Source organism: Rhipicephalus microplus, chromosome 3 (genome assembly GCF_043290135.1).
Source record: "Rhipicephalus microplus isolate Deutch F79 chromosome 3, USDA_Rmic, whole genome shotgun sequence".
Taxonomy (NCBI): Eukaryota; Metazoa; Arthropoda; class Arachnida; order Ixodida; family Ixodidae; genus Rhipicephalus; species Rhipicephalus microplus.
Window position 1 is genome coordinate 93542920 of NC_134702.1, and position 21514 is coordinate 93564433.

At 45.6% G+C, this 21514-nt stretch overlaps 1 protein-coding gene across 7 annotated transcripts in view; it reads right to left on the bottom strand.

Annotated features, from left to right (window-relative positions):
* The window catches only part of sti (citron rho-interacting kinase sticky), a 135938-nt gene that overhangs the window by 42814 nt on the left and 71610 nt on the right, over nucleotides 1–21514 (bottom strand). For all 7 annotated transcript variants that reach the window (XM_075889996.1, XM_075890000.1, XM_075890001.1 and 4 more), the window contains 6 exons: nucleotides 17672–17812; nucleotides 16015–16122; nucleotides 10878–11034; nucleotides 10052–10195; nucleotides 9496–9681; nucleotides 4791–5013 (listed from right to left, as the gene is read on the bottom strand). In XM_075889996.1, coding sequence (XP_075746111.1) covers nucleotides 4791–5013; nucleotides 9496–9681; nucleotides 10052–10195; nucleotides 10878–11034; nucleotides 16015–16122; nucleotides 17672–17812 — 959 coding nt within the window. The remainder of the gene's footprint in view (nucleotides 1–4790; nucleotides 5014–9495; nucleotides 9682–10051; nucleotides 10196–10877; nucleotides 11035–16014; nucleotides 16123–17671; nucleotides 17813–21514) is intronic.

The window sequence follows — 21514 nt, forward strand, 5'->3', positions numbered from 1 at the left end:
GAGACACCAGTGTCCCTACATGAAAATATGGGTCGACATGAAAATGCATATCGGGCACCTTGCTTATTGCTTATAAGAGACATCTTATAGACAAATTTTACCGGACATGGTACGTCACGAAAATGCGGTGGCGCTGTCGTCGGGCGTTTGGTTTTGCTTGCTAGGGAAAAGACGCTCTGCCTACCGCAGTTTCTGCTGGGTTATCGATGGTGCCTGTGGTGTTTCTCAGTCAAGCAACGGAAAAAACAAAACAAAAACAAAACGGTATGCCGGCGAGCTGTGTCGCGGTTCAATGCACTGAAAGGCATAAGAAAGGCAGCTTAAGTTTTTATCGGTTTCCCCTTGACAAGGACCATCGCAAGAATTGGGCGGCAGCCGTAAAACGGGCGAACTGGTCCCCGATGCGGGCTCATCGGTAATGTGCCAAACATAGAATGTGATGGCGAGTCCTGTCTTATAACACCGTTTTGTTTGTTGGCACACATCGCAACTCTCAGCGCTTATGGTGTTAAGTCTCGCTGGGCCCTAGTGGTCAGGAGACGGGCCGCGACCGCAGCGCGCCCCATGCGCTGCGATAGCCCACCTTGTCAGGGTACGTCCGCTTTGCATGTTGTGATCAAAGTTAACGCACCTTAACCAGGGAGACTCAAGCCAGGAAGACCCAACCCTATGTTGGGTCTCCCTGGCTTGTATGAGGGAAAGCAGGCTGCATGTGTTTGGCGCCTGGCGCCAAGTGGCAGCCCCCTTGCCAGGGTATGGCCGTCTGCCCTAAACAAAACTTCCCCCGCACACGACCCTGGGGCGAGGACGTGTCGGGACAGACGTATGGATGATTATAGATTGATGAGTTACGCGAGACTCTGAGACAAAGCGCCTTTGGGCGCCACGTCTCCTTCTTATCTGACAACAGCATGGTGCAGGGCATAGAGTTGGGCTTTCTTGCCAAAAAATGTGAGCGGAAAATACGTGTGGACGGCGCTACAATATTACTTATAATGCCGACGTCCGCCTACCTTTGTTTACAAACATGGAATGGGTCTATATGAAAGACGAGAATTGTTACCCGGAGCATGCCCAGAGCGGTAATTTTTTTTCCTTAAACAGCAAAGACGTTTCATCTCAGCATAGAGTATGCGACTGTGCCCAGAAACTATATTCATAATGAACGGGCATGCGCCAGAGAATTTGGGCAACTTATACTACTCACCGCAACAGCATGGCCCGTAATAACCCTGATGGGTGAGAGACTGATAAGAGAGAGAGAAACAGAGAGATAAACGGAGAGCCAAATGTAAAAAAAACAGAAAAATTTGCGCCGCAAAAAAGAAATGGTTCACGATACGTGACTTGAATCCGCATACTTTCAATCCAAAGGCAAGCGTCCTAATCACTCGGCCATTCAGGCACGCCAGCAGACGATAGCATAGCCTTGTACAGTATAGTGTAGCAAGGAGGTAGGAATGGAAGTGAGCGCGAGGAGAAAAAATATCATGGTGAGGAGGATGGAAAGAAGGGGAGAGAGCAAAACCTAGCACAGAAAAAATAAGGAGAGAAATAGAAGGAAAGAAAGGCAGAAAGACAGACAGAGAAAACATCAATACAAGAGAGAGGGGAAAAAAAGACAGAGGAAGCAAGCAGGACGTCGTCTAGCGACCAGATAATGCACCACCTGGCCAAGCCGCGCACAGTAGCTAAGCTATTCCGGCCAACTGAGACATCTTGCACAACCTTTGCTTTATAGTGCACAGCTTGGCTTCACCCAATCGCGTCCAGAGACTGTCATCGAGTGTCTAAGCTAGACATACCTGTGAATGGGAAATATGCGTGGCGAGAAGTCCGTGCTTTGCTATGCCAACCTTTACGCAAGTTCATACGAACCGCTCTTACTTTTTTTCATTCTACACGACCGAAAATAAACTGACGAGTTCACTTTGCAATATCCGAGAAAAGACCAAAGATGTTCTAACCATGGGGCCCATAACCTTAGAAGATAACAAACAACTGCAGGACTACATAATAAAGCAAAGGTACACTAACTTGCTTTCTTTCTGCATAACACAAGATTTGTATGGTACTATGTCACTGTTATATCACTAACTTAATGAACGCTCAACAAAATGTTGGATTTAAGCCTGTGTAACCTTGTGAAAACCCACACGCTTAATGCACGTGGTTATTAAGTTAACACGCACACATGGCATGTATGCATGCACGCATGCATATGTGAACTAAAATTTAGCACATCAAGTCAAACTACCAACGGGTCTGTATGCACTCATGCATAACCCCATTACTGACTCAAACAATGGGTCATGTGTGGGCACTCAGACAAAAACAAACACTAACTCAGTTTTAAACCAAAGCGATGTCTACTAAACACAGATCTGAACAGCAACAGTTTTCTTTGCCCCAAAGACATTGTCTGCAGTGCCCCAACTGTTAACACCAACTTGTTCCTTGATATCTGATCTTTGGAGTGTTCTTCCCACATTTATAATTTTATACATAACATGTTCTCACAAGACAAAGCAACACATATGTGGCTTTATACGGTGAGAATATAGCATATAACCAAAACGTTACAACAAACAAGCAGCCAACTACATCAATTTGATGTTTGCTAACAAAAAGATGGACTACTTTATTATCACACAAGTAAGTCAAAGCAACATCGCTTGTAACCAATAGATAACAGTAATTATAACAAAAAGTACAGCTAAGTTAAAGCAACATCGCTTGTAACCAATAGATAACAGTAATTATAACAAAAAGTACAGCTATGCAATCACTCCTGCAATACAATGCTAAACAGCTGACACATATTTTAAAACAAAAAATCCTCAAGTGTGGTTGTGGCCTGCAGTTTGAACAACTGGCTATCTTACTTAGTCAATATATAATAAGGTACTATAAAAAATAACGATCTGAATTGAACTCAACTTAGAGCTCACATAACACACATTCGGTTATACCGTACTTACTCGCGTAATCCTCGCACTCGCATAATTCTCGCACCCCCAACATCGCCCAAGAAAAAATACGATTTTTTTTTTCCTCGAGAAATTATCGCACCCCCGAAAACTGCCGCAATAATGTTGTCTGCTCGTTCCAGCCATTGATGATGATAGTGCGCACCATCTGGTGCCATCTCTTAAGCATCAAGCGTACTATTGCACGGAAATCCAATCCAATCCAAGCCAAGCCGAAGTGGTCAGTGCGCATTGCGGCGTGTTTTGTGTGTTGTGTCGGTAATCTTGGCACGTTATGGGGGCGATACTGAAGCCACATGGCTGCTTCAAGTTGCAAGTGATAGATCATGCGCTAACCAACGGCAACAGGGCCGCCGGTAGGCTCTTCGGAGCCTACGAGTTTTGTGTTCGCTACTGGTGACGGCAGCTGAAAGCTACCAAGACGCATTAGGTCTGCCGTGTGCCTAAAACTGGGATTGATGGTAAACTTTATTTCTTCAGAAGGGAACTGCGGACGATTCTGTTAAATAGCCATCAGCTTAATACTGACGTCCTACTCTTACTTTTTGAGGGCTCCTGTTGAGCGCCGACCGCTACCACAACGCCCACAAGCTTCGCGTATGGTATTCTAATTCTCGACTATTTGCTTCCACTTTTTGTGTCTCAAATAAATTTTGCCTTGTGTTGAACCTCTGCTTTTATTGTTGAGGTAAATTCTAATTAGTACTTCTTAAAGCTTGCTGTAAGGTGCTTTTGTGAGAATTCCGATTTGCGGCCACTTCGTTTTCTTTTTCGCTGTCTGCGTTTTCGTAGAAAGTTTTCCCCGCATAATTTTCGCACCCCCCACCTTGCATCGGTTTTCTGGCAAAAAAAAAAGTGCGAGGATTATGCGAGTAAATACGATAGATCTTTGAGTACTCCAAACTCAAGCGTCGAATTAAAGGGCAATAAAAGCGAGCAATAAAATATACAAAATAGAAATAAAGCTAAACTAATCAGCATTGCAAATCACATTAGGAAAAGTAAATGCATCAGTAAGTACCCAGCATCTCATAAGGACTGGCAACTGAATGACCACAGCAGTAGTAAACACATGCTTTTCGCCAACAAGCTTGCAACTATTAGATCGTACATACTGCACTGATCTTGCACAAGCGATTAATAATGCCTAATGAAATGCTTTGCAGAGAACGTGCATCCACTTGAGCATAATGCAAGTACAGTAAAGGTTTTTCACAGAAGCACGAGACCAAGCCACGTTATCAGGCATACTGATGACTCACTCTCCCAGCAACCCTCAGAGGTTGAGTAACCACCTAAGTGTTTCACAAACGTTCTACGCATCGAAATCGCAAAATGACTTTCACAAATAGCTCAGAATGGCCACCTTGTGACATTGTTGGTCACGAGTGGACACATGACTACAAGGCAGTCACAAATACATAGTCACAAGAGAGCTCTTTTGGTCGTTACACTTGTGACCAACCAGGTCGCCCAACCTCTACGAGTTGTCGGTGTGAGTAAGGCTCAACAGTACAAATAAACAGACACGATGCATAGTTCCAGGACAGAGAATACGTGAGAACAGAAACTGAGGCTGTCATACAAACATGATGCGTAGGAAAAGTCCAGAACCAAAACCAGCGAGGCCATACAGCAGTGAAATGAGCATGGAGTGTGAAAACGAGCGAGCAGCATGCGCAGTTGCAGGTATCATCAGAGTAAGGCTGGAAATGTGGCAGCGCAGGTGTGCAGAAAGTGGTGATGATGATGCAGTGGAGGCTGATGATCAATAGCTGTGGAGATGGGAACGTTTATCACCTGAGCACTTTGACCCAGCCGCGGGGCTGCGAGCTGTCAAAGGTCACCTCACACACGTCTGGCGCGAACTTCACGTGTGGGCCGGGGGTCGGTGGAGCAGTTGTGCTTAAGGACGAGTGCTCGGTCGCCACGGTGTCCGAGAATTTGCGCACGTACTCGGCGGGAACTCCACACGTGCTAGGCACAGACGTGGAACACTTCGGGTGGCACACTGCACCACACTCTGCAGTGGGAAAAAAGGAAAAGCAGTAGTATCAAATAAATACGGTCAATACGCTCCAAAAGCCATCAGAGAGTGAGGCTTTAAGTGCACGGGTGTGTGTGATTGGCTAGTGAGATATCACGTGCACTATGATCACCATCACCAGTCATTTCACTTTATTCACACAATCCTCTGATCACATGACTAGCATGACTACTACTACTACTATCAAGTACTACTATGTGAGAATCGAGCGTGCCCTCTCCTTTGGCGCCTCCTTCCCCCAGCTTGCTTGAGCAGCGGGAACATGGCCACCGTGGTTTCGCCACTGCCAAGCCCTTTTGTGTGCTGCGAGCCGTGCGTTGGTTTTCCCCCATGAGACGCGTGCCCGAACTTGCCCGGACAACCCGCCTCCCCTTACGTCACGCTAGCACACGTCACAGCGCTCCGCCGATCCTCATTGGCCGCCCGTGACAGTCCCTCCCACAGTGGCTTGCCTTCGCCCAGCGCTGGCCCAACGCCGGGCAGATTCACACAGACTTGCACGAGATGTTGATGCACTGCTTTAGCAGGCGGCTTCTCGTACGCAACCTCACCTCCCACCCTTTGTGTGACAGCCCTAGCGCCTGCTGGCAAGCGTACACTCGGTCGACCTTGCAGAGTTCCCTGCCAACCCGCAAGTTTGTGATTGTCGCACTGCCTTGTATCTTGGGTAAACTAACCCGTGTTTGTTGACGACCTTGCCTCGAGTGCCATCTCTCCATGGTGTCGGAGAGTGAGCAAACCCAACTGCATAGTGCCTTTGTGCGCAACAGCAGTGGAGATTGTCGCATTCTTTCCCGGTCGCTTCGTGGAGTAAGCCTTTAGCAAATCTATCTCCACCACTACAGTTATGACGACAACAGCATAGTGTAGACTAAGAGAGCCGCGCTATAAAATTTGAGTATGCTACCGCATCACTTTCAGAGAAAACATAAGTCTCCTGCTTTGCCCAGAAAGCAAAATTGATGCCACTTCCTGGACAGATGTAGTCAGCTGCCAAGGAAGGGACTAACTGGTCCCGAAATGTTGGGACTATTCTAAAACCGAAGTTGGTACCAGTTCTCAATCTAGAATTCTTCCCGACAGACATCTCTGAAGAAGTTCGCATTTGAGCATTTTTCTTCGCCTACTAGATTAACATCATCCCTTTAGCAGCATCTGGTCAATCGCTATTAATTTTTTTGCATTACCCAGGTGTTCATAACATTCTTAAGACAACGGCACTACGGCGTCAATAGCACGAGTGTAAGGCTGGTAAAAAGATGGTTCCTGCTGTTATCTAGCAATTATCCTGCTCCATTTTGCAACACGACTGCAGTTATCAATAAGATTGCAAATATCTTCTGCGGAAACCTGCAAGGTGGCGAAAGGGTTAAGAAAAAGAAAGAAGACAACTACCCGCCTGCAGCACAAAGCCACAAGAAAATCGATACGGATTTCCTTGTGGCTTTGTGCTACAATAGTGTGGTTGTCTTCTTTCCCTTTCTCATCAATAAGATGTTTAAAGCAATAAATAGACTCCACCACCCAAGCCCAAACAATAGGCTTGTGCGAATATTCGAATGCTTCGAATATTCGAACAAATAGTAGAGTATTCAAATTCGCTTCGATTCGAATTCAAATTATCGAATATTTCAAAGTATTCAACATGAACGAATCATCATCATCATCATGATCATCATCATCAGCCTGACTACGTCCACTGCAGGCCTCTCCCATGTTCCGCCAGTTAACTCGGTCCTGTGCTTCCTGCTGCCAATTTATACCCGCAAACTTCTTAATCTCATCTGCCCACCTAACCTTCTGTCTCCCTCTAACTAGCTTGCCTTCTCTGGGAATCCAGTTAGTTACCCTTAATGACCAGCGGTTATCCTGTCTACGCGCTACATGCCCGGCCCATGTCCATTTCCTCTTCTTGATTTCAACTGATATCCTTAACCCCCGTTTGTTCCCTAATCCACTCTGCTCTCTTCTTGTCTCTTAAGGTTACACCTACCATTTTTCTTTCTATTGCTCGCTGCGTCGTCCTCAATTTAAGCTGAACCCTCTTTGTAAGTCTCCAGGTTTCCGCTCCGTAGCTAAGTACCGGCAAGATACAGCTGTTATATACCTTCCTCTTGAGGGATAGCGGCAATCTACCTGTCATAATTTGAGAGTGCTTGCCAAATGTGCTCCACCCCATTCTTATTCTTCTAGTTACTTCAGTCTCGTGGTCTGGCTCCGCGGTTATTACCTGCCCTAAGTAGACATAATCTTTTACAACTTGAAGAGGACTAATACCTATCTCGAAGCGCTGATCTCTTCCGAGGTTGTTGTAAATTACTTTAGTTTTCTGCAGATTAATTTTAAGACCACCTTTCTGCTCTCCTTGTCTAACTCCGTAACCATGAGTTGCAATTCGTCCCCTGAGTTACTCAGCAATTCAGTGTCATTGGCAAAGCGCAGGTTACTAAGGTACTCTCCATTAACTCTTATCCCTAACTGTTCCCATTATAGACTTCTGAAAACCTCCTGTAAGCGCTCGGTAAACAGCATTGGGGAGAGTGTGTCCCCCTGCCTTACACCCTTGCCGATTGGTATTCTGTTGCTTTCTTTTTGAATTACTATGGTAGCAGTTGATCCCCTGTAGATTTCTTCCAGGATGTTTATATATGCTTCATCGATGCCCTGGTGGCACAGTGTCTGCATGACTGCTGATATTACTACTGAATCAAATGCCTGAATCATGAACAAATAGATGTATACTAAACCGCATGTAACTACCTGTAAAGGTGGTTTCACTGCATTACAACAGTGCCGAGCCGTGAAAGCACTTATTAATAAAAAAAACTTTCTCTGCCGCGAAGCCCCACTTCAAGTTTAAAAGGGCCCTGCTATACTTTTATTGAGCATGGTAAGCAAACGCTACCGGTCTGTAGTCGCGGCTACCGAGAACACGCGAGCTGAATATTATAACACAGCATGCGACTTGGAATTCACAATAAATTCTCAGTCAAATAAAAATTGCTCTCCTCTCTCGGCAAATGACGCCCCAATGTCAAAAATTGCTCATGACAGCCATTGATTTGAGCATGGGGCGCTCGGTTGTTACTAGGGCCGCTGCGGGTGGCTGCGACATGACCACGCGTACATGCGCGATCGCACTGAAAAACCGCGTATTTAAAGAAAAAAAAGAAAGAGTGCTCAAGGTGACAACGCGCATGTGACGTATTTTTTTTCCCCATGCCATCTCTTCCAGCTTCGCTTCAAGTGCTTTCGTCGGGACGAGAAGAAAGAATGAAATAACATACCCTCAAATCGACTGATCATTTTTTAAACTTAAAAGCTTGTTTCGGCAGCTTATACACTCTAACTGTAATGAACAATGTAATATATTTTACAAGTTATCACTTGCATCCCACTGAGAGTCAAATTTTGCAACTTCTCGAAGTGTTTTGACTTCTTTTGAATGGAAAAACATTAAGAAAGCTCTTGCATAGAGGCCTTGTTTAAAAAAAAATATTTTTCAGGTTGGGTCATGATAAATATGCCCATTTTCCTTTATACATCATATTCGAAGGTATTTGGCCAAAGTCACTATTCGCTTTGAACCTAAAATTCACTGTTTGCACACGCCTACCAAACACCCTAACGTGTATGATACATTGCGGGTATCATGATGTGAAGTAGAGCAGACTATCAGCAAACGGAAATCTGTTGAACAAAACTGCTGCCTAAAAATGAAACAACTGCCTAATGCACGATCAGTTTCATACTTGAATTATCCGCCCTTATTGATCTCTGGGTAAGCAGAACTTCTGTAAACGGGACACATTTTCCTGGTTCCTTCAGGTTCCATTTAACGAGAGTCTACTGTATTGTGCCCTTTCCAACACAACATGAAGTGAATGAGGCAACCATGATTTACACTCTTGCAAAGCCTCTATTAAAAAACTGAAATCCAAGAATATTTAATCACTATTTCCAAGAAGTGCAGTTGCCATGCTTGATAAATTGAGAAAAAGAATAGAGTCATCACAAATTGCTTTACAAGGCAAATAATTATGGTAGGCCATGTTAACTTATATTGTAATAAAAATAATGAGCATAACAGGAGCTCAGATATCAGTTTCATCTGACCAGAACACATAGTTGTAGATAATGAACCACATGTAACTGCTCAAAATTAGTCAATTAAAAAGAATCGGCTAGTCCATTTCTTTGTACTCTATAACAGCCACTGTAATTCAATTACCTTTTTTCACCTAACAAGGAATTACTAGTAAGCAGTTTACTGTACTGCTGAGACAAGTCGTAACAGGCGACACGGTCTTGAGCACTTAGATTTGCCGAAGTATCAATGAGATTCCGCACTACTTCCATTCAGTCTTGCAGTTTCTGGGCAACTGCGACACCAGGCTTTCCGCCGACAATTTTAGTACGAGGCTTCACGAGTCGGTACACCTCAGCCTTTGCACGTACCTTGGCACCGAGACGCGTAGCGGCCAAAGTGGATGGCATCGAGGCAGGCGGCGCACTTGGTGGGGCGCATGCAGAGCACTACCTGGAACCGGTGGGGGATATTGTGGTGCATGCGCAGAGACGGCGGCGGAAGCACACTGCCCTCCCCACCGACGTCCTCTTGAGTCACCTGGGCCTTGGCCACCCCTGGGACATGCGAGAAGGCAATGCATATGCAACGTGGCAGGCTAGTGAGTTACAGCCACAGATCATCTAATGATACCTCACCATGACACTGCAGTCATGGACACAACCAGGTAAGCATCTATGTACTAATGATAAAATCCAAACATGAGCTCTCGTATATGAAAGCTTCTAGGAACGATTGACACAAGTTCACAGACACGGACAAAACACAGTGCAAAAATACACTGACAAAGGGAGATACCTGACGACATAAGTGCTAACAATGTCTGGTCTCTTCTTTTGTCCGTGTATTTTTGCACTTTTAACCATGCATAAATAAATGCATGAACTCAACCAATCAATCAATAAATCCATAAAGAGTGCTATGTACCTGTACGTGCAGCTCCACTGACGCTGGGAGAGAGAGTCAGCGCAGTGAGCAGAGCACGGCTCTTGGGAGAAGTCGGAACTGCAGCCGTCTCGGAGCCCTGGGGGTGGTTGCGGCGAGACTCGGCTGCCGCTAGTGCGTGGTTTACTGCACGAACAAGCATCGAAAAGAAACAGCAATAAGAGATGGTCAGCATTGCTTCAGAGAAGTGTGCCAGCCATTTTCCGAGGTACAGTTACCAAAAGTAGAACAGACCCAAGCATACTCAAACCTCATTATAATAAAGTTGCATCTTACATGAAAATAAGTTTATTATATCCAAAAAATTGTTATAAAGGTTTACTCCTATTGCTATATCTATTGCAAGACTATTTTTAAGTTACTTCGTTATAACCAATAGCTCATTATATCTGTGTTCATTATCTCGAGGTTTGAGTGTACTTTACAAAGATACGTCTCACAGAATTCTCACCAGCTAGAAAAATTCCTAATCAAGCAGACATACTAATTAATGACTTTAGAAATGAAAAGGGTAACTCCACTCACAGATAAGACCGAGATTATGGTTTGTCGATTTCTTTTCTGATATATTCTTGCTTACTAAGCATCGTCTCATGTGGTAAAAGTGGTGTCCTGGGGATTTTTAAATTGCACTTTCAATTACGTGAAAAATCGTTTTGCTCATTAGTGCCCCTTCAGCTCTCCTTGCCACGCACGGCTACACAATCTGGCTGAGCATTTTAACAGCGGGGTTTTCTTTCCTCAGTAGGCTTCTTCCCTAAACACGAGGGTTTAATGACTCCTTTAAAGCCAAGGCGTGACTGCTCACACTGTTGGCGCAGGCTCATGGCCTCGGAGCGGCTCCGATCCAGGGCGTCCTGCAGCTGACGACACTTGGACTGGTACTTGCTCAGGCTGCTCTCAAGCGTCGACGTCTGTGGAGTGCCACAGCAGATGCCGTCCTTGCTACGACCACCCCATAACTTCTGCACACGTAACGATGGGAACAACAAGGAAGACCTCTTTTTTTATCAAGAAGTCTTTTATCAAAAAACATGAGCACATTGCGAAAAAAAAAAAGAAAGAAAGGCGCACAAAGTGCGTTAAATATTCAATAGCAATGTCATTGACATAACTTTAAGCACAGAAGCTCAGCAGTTCTCATTTCCCTCAATGCAGTTTTTTTTAACTGAGAGGTATGGCCACTGACCAAGTTTCACTTGGGTTCTTTGAGGCACACTAACCAACACCTTCTAAAATAATCTCTGTGAAAAGCCAAGGGCAATATTAAACAGTTTGTCAAACTACTGCTAGTCCATTTTTTTAGTACATACCTACGTGAACTTGCATACGAAATGTCTTCTCAAGAAGCCGGCTTAATGCCGGCTTCTTGTCCCTTTGCATTTACTTCATAGGCAACCCCAAAACTACCTACTACAATCATATCTTCACCTCTTAAGACAGCCCATTATAAAGTGCTTGATGCGTGCCCTCTTTTCTTAAGCACATCTCATAACATATGCTTACAAATGTGGCAACACACAAAATGCCTTGAAACGAGAAATTGCGTGCATTTTAGCAACATCTGCCGTGCAAACGTTCGAGAGGAGAAATTCATGCACGTTAGCGCATGCACAAACACACCATCAGGTGCAAGGCCATCCCACACCTCTAGGGTACGTGGATGGAAATTATTTCCGCTGTATCTTGGCCTTACTATCTATGTTATCTTTAAAATGAAAAGTGAAGTTTGTTGCAAGAACAAAAATTAAATTAAACGTCACTGTAAGAAAGCTTTTTGTGACAATGATATCTTCGCTAGATCTAATGTCATTCTTTAAGCACATGTGTTACATACCAATTCAGACAAAATATATTTTAACTTTATATATGCGAGAACAGCAAAAATTTTGGATGAGAAGCGAATTCCAATACTGAAGTGTGAATCGAATAAAATATTTTTTGAATATTGCTAGAATAGTTTTCCAATACTTTGAAGTGAAATTGTGGAAAAAGTTGGAGAGGATTCATAAGCATATTCCTATGACATAGGAACATGAAAGTGTTTTCTTTAGCTAGGTTAATGAAGCACTGGTTGAGTGGTGTTTCAGTTTTTTTTTATCAAGCATGAGGCAATGCAGAGGCCAAATGGTATTCATATGCAAATTTTGGTGCCCCCAAAGAGTTACACTTTACACGTGGAAAGTTAAGATGCCATTTCCTCATGCTCTCGTCCTCTTTCAACTTCTGTGGAAGCCCAACTGATGTGGTAGACAAGGGTGTGCTCCCTTCAAGTCCAAAGTTGCAAATATGCCTCATAGGCATCAATATACATATTGTGAGAAGAGAAGAGCCTGCACCACAAGGCATCAATATACAGTAGAATCTCGATTATACGAATTCGAAGGGAGTGCGTAAAATATTCGTATCAGCCCAAATTCGTATGAACCAAACACAACTTAAAGCTGATGAAAATAATCAACAAGAACTTCATTGGCTAGTACACCTTGCTGAAAAAAAGTCTGTGATGGTCTTTTGAACTTTCCTGCCTTCACCGTCTTTTAATTAAGTGCCGCGGTTTCCTTGCTCATGCTGCTGGCGCAGCGTGTCCACAGTTGACATCAAAGCGAGCAAAAGCGGCCGAACTCATCAGAAATTCACTCGCTTTCCCGCGTAAGCAGCCAGAAAACCGCGTCGCGAAGTTGACACGAAAAGAAAATGAGCCCTGGAGAATTTGCATTGGAGAATTCAAGCAAAAATGTCGGTGCAGCCAGAAAACCACATGCCCGCCGAAAACGTTTTCACATTCGTTCTGCCCCTCGTAAACATGACACCCCCGCCGCCGCCATTGCCGCTTGAGAATTCATTCCATTTCGCCCGGTTCCTGATCACTGAAGTTCGTAACGACTTATAATTATGCATACAAGGCACTGAAAAGAAACAGTTTACACCTTTACTAACGCTATTTCAGAAGACACGCCAGCAGACATGACACGAGTGGACACAGCGGTGGCGACGAATTCAGCCGGCAGTGCAAAAGCACGACAGGTTCGGGCAAGCCGACTCGCTGCTGCTGCACTTTCTTCTACTTCCGGTGTTAGTGATCGTAATCCGAACCAGGCCCTTAACGACCCCGTCCTTGTCAAAGCCGTAAGCTTTGACATGCCGTGCGGGTAGTTCGCGATAGCGCCGACGCGACCCACTGCTGAAGCCTTCGCCACCATGATAATCTGCGGTTGATTGTTGACATTACGTGGTTTGAGATAGAGCAGCCAGCGAAGCCAAAGCCATGAAGCAAAAAGGCAATACTATTCCATCGCCTGGCGGGAAAATTGGTCTCGGACGGATTTTTTCGCGTGGGCCTCGCAGCGTGTTTTTGCTGTGTTGCGCCGCTGGCATGCAGCAATCAATCGGAAATTCTTATCATCCGCGGTGGCTAGGGAAACCATTCGTATAACACCGAATCACGGTGTATTTTATATAATAGAGTTCATTCAAAACAACCTTAAAATTCGTATCATCGTGAAATTCGCATCAAACGTAATCGTATCATCGAGAATCTACTGTATAAGAACATCTACAAATTTGGAAGCTAAAAATCTTCAGCGTGTAATTTTTGCGGACTTCCTCCCTGAATTTCAGGTCCAATACAGCATCAATTGAGCCCCCACCTCTGCCACATTTATCGTCTCCATGTTTTCGGAACCAGTGTTTTTTTGGGTCATTACACTTGCGACCGTAGTGGAGCCTGAAAGGCAGCTTTGCCGCTGTACAAAAAGTAGCTAGCGAGGTGAAGCATATTAAAAATCTGAAGGGGCCACTTTTAATCCTACGTTGACTGCATTTGTATTTGGGGAGTTGGGGTAGTTTTAATCGTGAATTTTCAGTGAAAATTAAGCATAATATAAAAAACTATATGAAAACTATTGAAATGTTTAAATTTTCGGACACCACTACTTCACTTACACAATCATTGCATCAACGTATATATGGCTGTACTATGATAACAGGAAAGGCATATTCGTGCTGTGATTGGTAAAACAGTGGTGTCCAACTACATAGTTGAGCTGCTAACTCTAACTGCTCGGTGACATGCTATGTTTATGTCAGCGCATCAGCCAAAGTGCAACAAAAAAGAATGACGACGAGATTTCTGAAAAAGCGAACACATGCAACACAGAAACCAAACAAAGAAATGTTGTATCTGCGAGCATACCCTTCGATTACTTTGGTGGAGGTGTGGTGTCACACCGCATCTATGCCCCTATGATTATTGTGATCGAAGTGTGATACCCAGCTTGTAGGGGGAGTAAATCATGCCCACACATCTACATCGTCTTCAGAATAATAAGACCAGGCAGCCACTGAAATACGACCACTGCAAACTGTATAGGCTCTGGTGTGCAGTGCCTGAAGCTCCGTGCTGTACAAATAGGGAATGTTGACAGTAGTGACAGGGCATAAAAGACAGCCAAAGTGACTAGTCGGTTTGTAGACTGAAGATTTACTTACCCAATTAGCCTTTATATGGTTGGGAAAAGAAAAGAAGGATGAAAAGAAAAGGGTGTCACACTGTCTGGCAACTTTGGTAGAATGGCTGTTTTCTTTTGTTTTTCATTTAAACAGAGAGACATTTAGCGAGATCAGACTAATATGTTTTTGCATATTATACCGAATTAATGGGTCAACCTACTTTGTCTTAATTTGGGATCCAAAGTTGAGGGGTTGGCCTAGAATCGTAAACTACTTTAGACTGTAGAGTCTTTCTAAAAATGATCTCCAAGGATTTTTACAAAGCTAGCTTTTCCGCACAACTTTTTGGCACTACCATGAAGCCAAATCAGCACACTGGATTTCTTTTTTTTTTCGGAGACATTATAAATTAATTATTTTCAATGGAATGTTCTCATGCACTTTTTTGTTTTTGCTGTGTAATTTTAGTGGGTGGACTTCAATTCGAGTGGACCTACAATCGTCTAAACGCGGTAGTTGCCCTTGCATCAAGGACAGAGTGATGCTTTAATAAAGCTACATTGGCTCACATTGGTTGGTTGATAGAGGTTGTGAGCCTCGGAGGGATTTTTATTTTAGTGTGCCTAGCATACCACTTCATACGGACGAGAAAGAAACAACATGAAATGATAACCATCCCGGAAATAGAACAAGCTATCCAAGCAGAGACGGTAAATGGGGAGGTGCCAGATGGTATTTTTTGATGTATGATTAAAGTAATTTTGCCCACCAAGTGTCCTTTGTTGAGCACACATATTTAAGCACACATGCGGCTCTGCATACCGCCACTGTTGAAGTAAGGCCAACCAGGGTCAGGAATGAGGCCAACCAGGGGCTTTGGCTAAGCAGTCACCGATGCTAAGCTACCTGATGGGTGCTAAGCACTAACCACGCTCAGCAGAAGAATATCCCGGTGGTTTTTCTTTGTAGCGATACCATTGTTTCCCAAGCTAGCATGTATAATAAACTTACACATCTAAATGTAAATACACATATTTTTTATGACCCGTCTAGGGAAGGACAATGCTGGTTTTTAATAATTTCTTGATCTTTTGAAAGTTCTTGATTTCTTAAAAAAGAAACTCCCTTTCTGTGCCCTTGTAAGATTGTCAGCAGTTTCGCAATACCTTAAACAAAGAACAAAAGATTCTGTATGGCCACCTTCAGGCGTAAAGTATGGAACACATTTGTAGCAAGAGTATTGAAAGTTGGGTGAGTTAGCACTGATTCATAGCTAAGACTTGGGCAAAAAAAAACACACATCTATTGTTTTCAATAAATCAGAGTTGAGTTTGTGCCCGTGGTGTCTGTCTCTTCTTGTACGTGTTTTTTTAAAATTTTTTTTGCGCAAGTCTTAGCTATGTAACACATTGTTTAAGGCGCTAGAAAAATGGGTACACTTTGACACTGAAAGTGCCGCAAAATGTGCTTCAACACCAACTGCTAGGCCTCACCTTTTTCTTTTTCTCCATTTCGGTAACCTTGGCTTGGAGGAAGTTGATCAGCTTCGACTGCTGAGCGATGGTCTGGTTCAACTTCATGATTTCAGTCTCAGAAAAGCTCTGCAGCATGCAAAGAATGAACAAGTCAAACCCAGGGCGAGGGTTTAGGGCAGCTATGTCCAGGGTTACAGAAAATGTAACAAAGCCAGAGATATACGTTGCATACTGTTAGGGAAAAAGCTTTAGATGGCCCTTCTAACGGGAAATTCAACCGTCAGCGGTGACCGTCTTGCGGTTTCAAAGATGAGTGATGTAAAGCATCCCCCATCACATGACGTCACGTTATCATGATGTCACAAATTCTGGAGTGGCATTGTTTGATGTAACGCCACACGATGCTGCTGTGACGCCCTCCTTTAAATGGCAAACAAAGTTAGAGAGCGAGCCACCTCAACAAAACAAAACAAGGATGGCGCTTGGCAGTGGCACGTGAATCCACGACCAGTGTATCCTGCTCCCTTAGACATCGACTAAGAAAAAGAAGACTGCTTTAGATTTCAAGTTGTCTCACAGGGATCCTGTGAGTCTTTGTGATCTTTGTTTTGTTGCAAGATACCAGGGCGTGCCCCACAAGATATATACTAAAAGCCCTCATCGCAGCCCGGGACAGCCACCAGCAGTGCTTCCTTTGTGAACATTGAGGACAGAGAGTGTACAATAAAGCTTGCAATCATGTGCAGCAAGTGTGGCATCATTGTCACCTCTCATCACTGTCTGACATCAATGCGCCGTTCATTGCCCCGCCGCGGTGGTCTAGTGGCTAAGGTACTCGGCTGCTGACCCGCAGGTCGCGGGTTCGATTCCCGGCTGCGGCGGCTGCATTTCCGATGGAGGCGGAAATGTTGTAGGCCCGTGTGCTCAGATTTGGGTGCACGTTAAAGAACCCCAGGTGGTCGAAATTTCCGGAGCCCTCCACTACGGCGTCTCTCATAATCATATGGTGGTTTTGGGACGTTAAACCTCACAAATCAATCAATGCGCCGTTCATCTCTGCTTGAAGGCAAGGCTGGTCGCTGTAGCCGCCATTTCACTCACCACTTACCCATCGCCTTCCTCCTATAAATGTGGACAATGGCTTGCACATTGGTTAGGCACACTGGTTACCCACAATGGTTACTTTCACATCATTTCTTAAACAAGACGCATGTGCGAGGCAGATGGCGAGTTATCGTGACATACAAAGATGAACAACAAGATGCGAGGATGTCTGCGTGTTCTTAAGTTGCTGTCCCGTCTTTGCACTAATAGTTCATGACGGCAGGTGGCTAGCTTCAGCCGATGGGTCATGGATCCAACTCAAGTCAAAACTAATAAATACAATTACAAACGGAACAAGTGTAAATTTAAGGGCTTGGTTTCATTGTTAGACATAATATTAATGTTGGTTCGCATTGTTATTGGTTCCCATTAACATTATACACAGTTACGAGGCATGCCACAGTGAGGGGTTAGATATAGAAATAATTTTGGTGACCCCGAGTTCATCATAATGTATTTGAACCTAAGTAAAACACATTTTTCCATTTCACACCCCCATCGAAACACGGCTGCCATTTATCAAAACCCGCGTACTCGAGCAAACAAGGCAGCACAGTGGGTGCCAACTCACCTTCTGTCCATCCATGTCACTCTCCAGTTTCTCCACGTACTGCATGGTCTCCCTGTGGGTGGCCTCGAAATCTTCCAGGTCTCGGCTTAACTTCAGATTGCTGGCCTTCAGGGACGCAATGGTCGTAATATGCTTGGAAGCCTGCAGTAGTGGCAGTTGGCCGAACAAGCAAATAACAGACGCTCAAATAAGTGACCCAAAATAAAACCTGTGGACCACAACACGAATATTTAAAATTCCGAAGCTTGAAAAACAAGCATATGGTTCACATGCCAAGCTTCGGATCTGCGCCTCATACACACGTCAAGGTCCTGCCGAAGAACAAAATTTGCTCTGGTCGACCTAATAACAAATGGCAGCTGAAGCAGAGACTCATGACATGATTTGGTATTTAGTGCAACACATGTACTTATCAGTGGTGTCCCAACGACATCATCATAGAACAAGAAGCGGAGAAATTGGTTGAGAGGATAATTTTTTCCAGACACAACAATACGAAGTCAACAGGTAATTCAATAAAAGCACACTAGGCAGACTAAAATAAACAAATCTGGGCAAGAAAACGAGTAGATGCAAGCAGGAACCAAACTCGCAACTTTCGCATCGGTCGGACCCACTTATAATACCATTTTTTAACAATATATAGAGTACAGCATTGAGTACCGTGAGCCTTTGCATGTCTTTTACAGAGAAATAAGCCAATAATGTGACATTACCGGTTGTTAACATAATGCGACTCCTAGATGTCCATGCCGGAAGAAAAAGGAATGTCCATAATGCCAGAAAACAAAAAGGCATGTGAAAGTCATGTGAGGACATCTATTGGTAGTGATGGGGGTATGTCGCCCCCACTGGGCGTGGTGGCAACAGTGGACATCCGGCCTGTGTGCGGGCAGTGTGTGCGCGGACGGTGTGGTGGTTGGACATGAGTGGCGGGTGATTCGGGGAGTGAGGCCTAACGAACACGAACAAGCATGACAAGTGGGGGCTCGTCCGGGATTGGACCGACTGAAATTCCCGATGAATTCGTACAGTTTATGCTGCGTCAGACAAATGAATCGGCTATCGAACGCGAGCGCATAGCATATGAGCTGCGGCAGGCGTTAATGGCCGCTCCTGTGGTACCCGGAGGCAACGAGCGCCGACCGGCCTTTGTTGGACCGCCGGCTACACAAATGTCGGCGGCGGTGACAGCGCCCATTGCAACCACGTTGCCTAGGTTCGCGGGCTTCCAGGATCTGCAACACCCGTAGGAATTTCTCAGCAAAGTGGACAATTTTTGCCTGACTAACGGCATAGCTCTGGAGGACCGAGTTCGCCGTGTCGTTACCACGGCGCTTGACGGCAGCGCGAAATTGTGCCATCGTTTCGCGGGTCCCTCCGCTACGTGGGATGCCTTTGTCACCGCTTTTCGATGGGAATTCACGTCGGCCGACGAAAAGAAGCGCCTGAAGGAAGAGTTGGAGGCACGACTCAGCACCCGGAGGAGAACTTGAAAGAATTTATGTCATTTCCGAGTTCTACGACCGAATCGGAAAGGAGGTTGCCGACGACGTCAAGGTCGACAGAGTGCTGCGCCAAATGCACCCCCAGCTGCAACACTTGGTAGCGGGGTCCACGTTCTCAAGCTTGAAGGCCCTGGCGGATGCGGCCGATGGCCTGATGGAGCGAGTGCGGCGCCGGCTACAATATCGGCCTCCTCCACTCAAAACAAATCAGGTCGCGCCCGACTTGGCATATTCGGCACATGGCATGCCTGACGCAATGGCAGTGCCCCAGCACTCCGCAGCAGTCGTCTCCGCGCCGAATGCCGGTTGGACACCTGGGTGCGCGTGGCCCCTCCACCCCGCAGCAGTGCAACCGTCATACCACCGGGACCAGTGACCCATAATTCAGGCCCAATCTGTCGGCGCACCAACGTACCGACCACCAGCAGGGCGTCGACCTCAGTGGGCCCCGAGCCAAGTTGTTTGCTGACGATGTGGCGGCGTCGGCCACATTGCACCCAACTGTGCGAGTAGACCGCACCAAGACAACGCCGTTTGCTTCCAGTGCGGCCGTCCAGGGCACTTCCAGGCTCAGTGCTCGGGAAACGGGTGCCAGTAGGCACCGGTTCGGCGGGTTCGTACTGCAATTTTATTATGCAAGTTGCATCTGCAGCCGGAGGAGGGAAGGAGCCGCTCTTGGACGTTCGAATCGGCAGTACGACGTTCCGTGCATTGCTCGACACTAGGTCCAGCGTGAGTCTCCTTGGTCCACTACCCACTAGTGAGGCATGCTCTTCGGGGGGAAAATGGAAACGCGAAACTCGAACACTCCGCTTGGCATCAGGTTGGTCCCAGAGCTCCGAGGCTACAAAATGCAAAATAGAGTGGGATGGCGGCTCCCGGGTTCAAAAATTTATTTGTCTGCCTGACCTGTGCCAGGATGTTGTGCTCGGAAGGGACTTCCTTACAGCCACTGGCATGTCCTTGCACATAGCTTTGGGCGGTGTACTATAGGTATGGAGCCACAGCTTGTTGTTCCATTTGCCAAACGAGACAGGAAGGTTGCCCCAGATCCAGTAGATGATGCCAATTGCCTTGGAAACTTGTTTGAGCAACAGCCAGACGTTGTGGCATGCAACACCATTAGTGGCTCAGGACAGCAAGCAGAAGTGATGCGTGAGTTCAGGGGCCTGCTGGGAGAATATGAGGCACTCTTCACAAAGTTGCCTGGTTGTACAACACTCATTGAGGACTCTATCGACACAGGTGACAGCACACCAGTGCGCACGAAACTGCGCCCAGTCAATCCAAAAAAACAGAGCATAAGCAGCTGGACAAGTGCACCAGTCCTGGTGGGAAAGAAATCCGGAGGCTACCGGGTGGCTGTCGACTACAGACGCTTGAACTCCTGCACAAGGGTACCAGTGTACCCAATGCCTCGCACTGATTGGCTCCTGGCTCAGCTAGGTAATGCACAATGGTTTACAAGCTTTGACCTCTCCCAAGGGTTCTTCCAAATTCCACTGCAGGAACAAGATATTGAGAAGACTGCATTCATATGTCATAGGGGCACCTTCAAATTCACAAGGATGCCGTTTGGTGTGGCTGGAGGCCCAGCCTCATTCCAAGCTTTAATGGACAGGGTTCTTGAGGGCATAAACCACAAATTTGCCATGGCGTTCCTTGATGATGTTTTGGTGTACTCTCCTACAATAGAACAACACCTGGTACACGTCCGTGAAGTCCTCGAATGCATCAGGAATGCAGGGCTTACAATTAATCCAACCAAAGAACAACAATGCACTCAATCCCTCACCTTCCTTGGTCACGTTGTATCTCCAGGAGAGTGCCGACCAGACCCAGAGAAGGTGCGTGCAGTGGCAGAGTACCCATGGCCATCTAACATGAAGCAACTGCAGGCATTTCTGGGCTTAGCTGGATATTACAGGAACTTTATTCCACAATTTTCCCTCACTGCTAAGCCCTTAACCGACTTGCTCAAGACGCAACAGAAATGGCAGTGGACGAGCATTGAAGAACAGTCATTTGCGACTCTCCGAGCAAGGCTGGCAACAGATGCACTTCTGAGCTTGCCAAACCTCAATGCACCATTTGTAGTTGAAACAGATGCCAGCAGTGTTGGTATCGCCGCAGTGCTGCTGCAACATCGGGATAACATTTTGAAGCCAATTTCATTCATCAGCAGAGGCTTGTCGGATGCGGAGCATAATTACACAGTCCAGGAGTGGGAGTGTTTGGCCGTCGTATGGGCTGTAGAAAAATTCCGATCTTATTTGGAATTCACAGAATTCGAAGTGCAGTGTGATCATGCGTCATTGGCTTGGATGTTCACCAC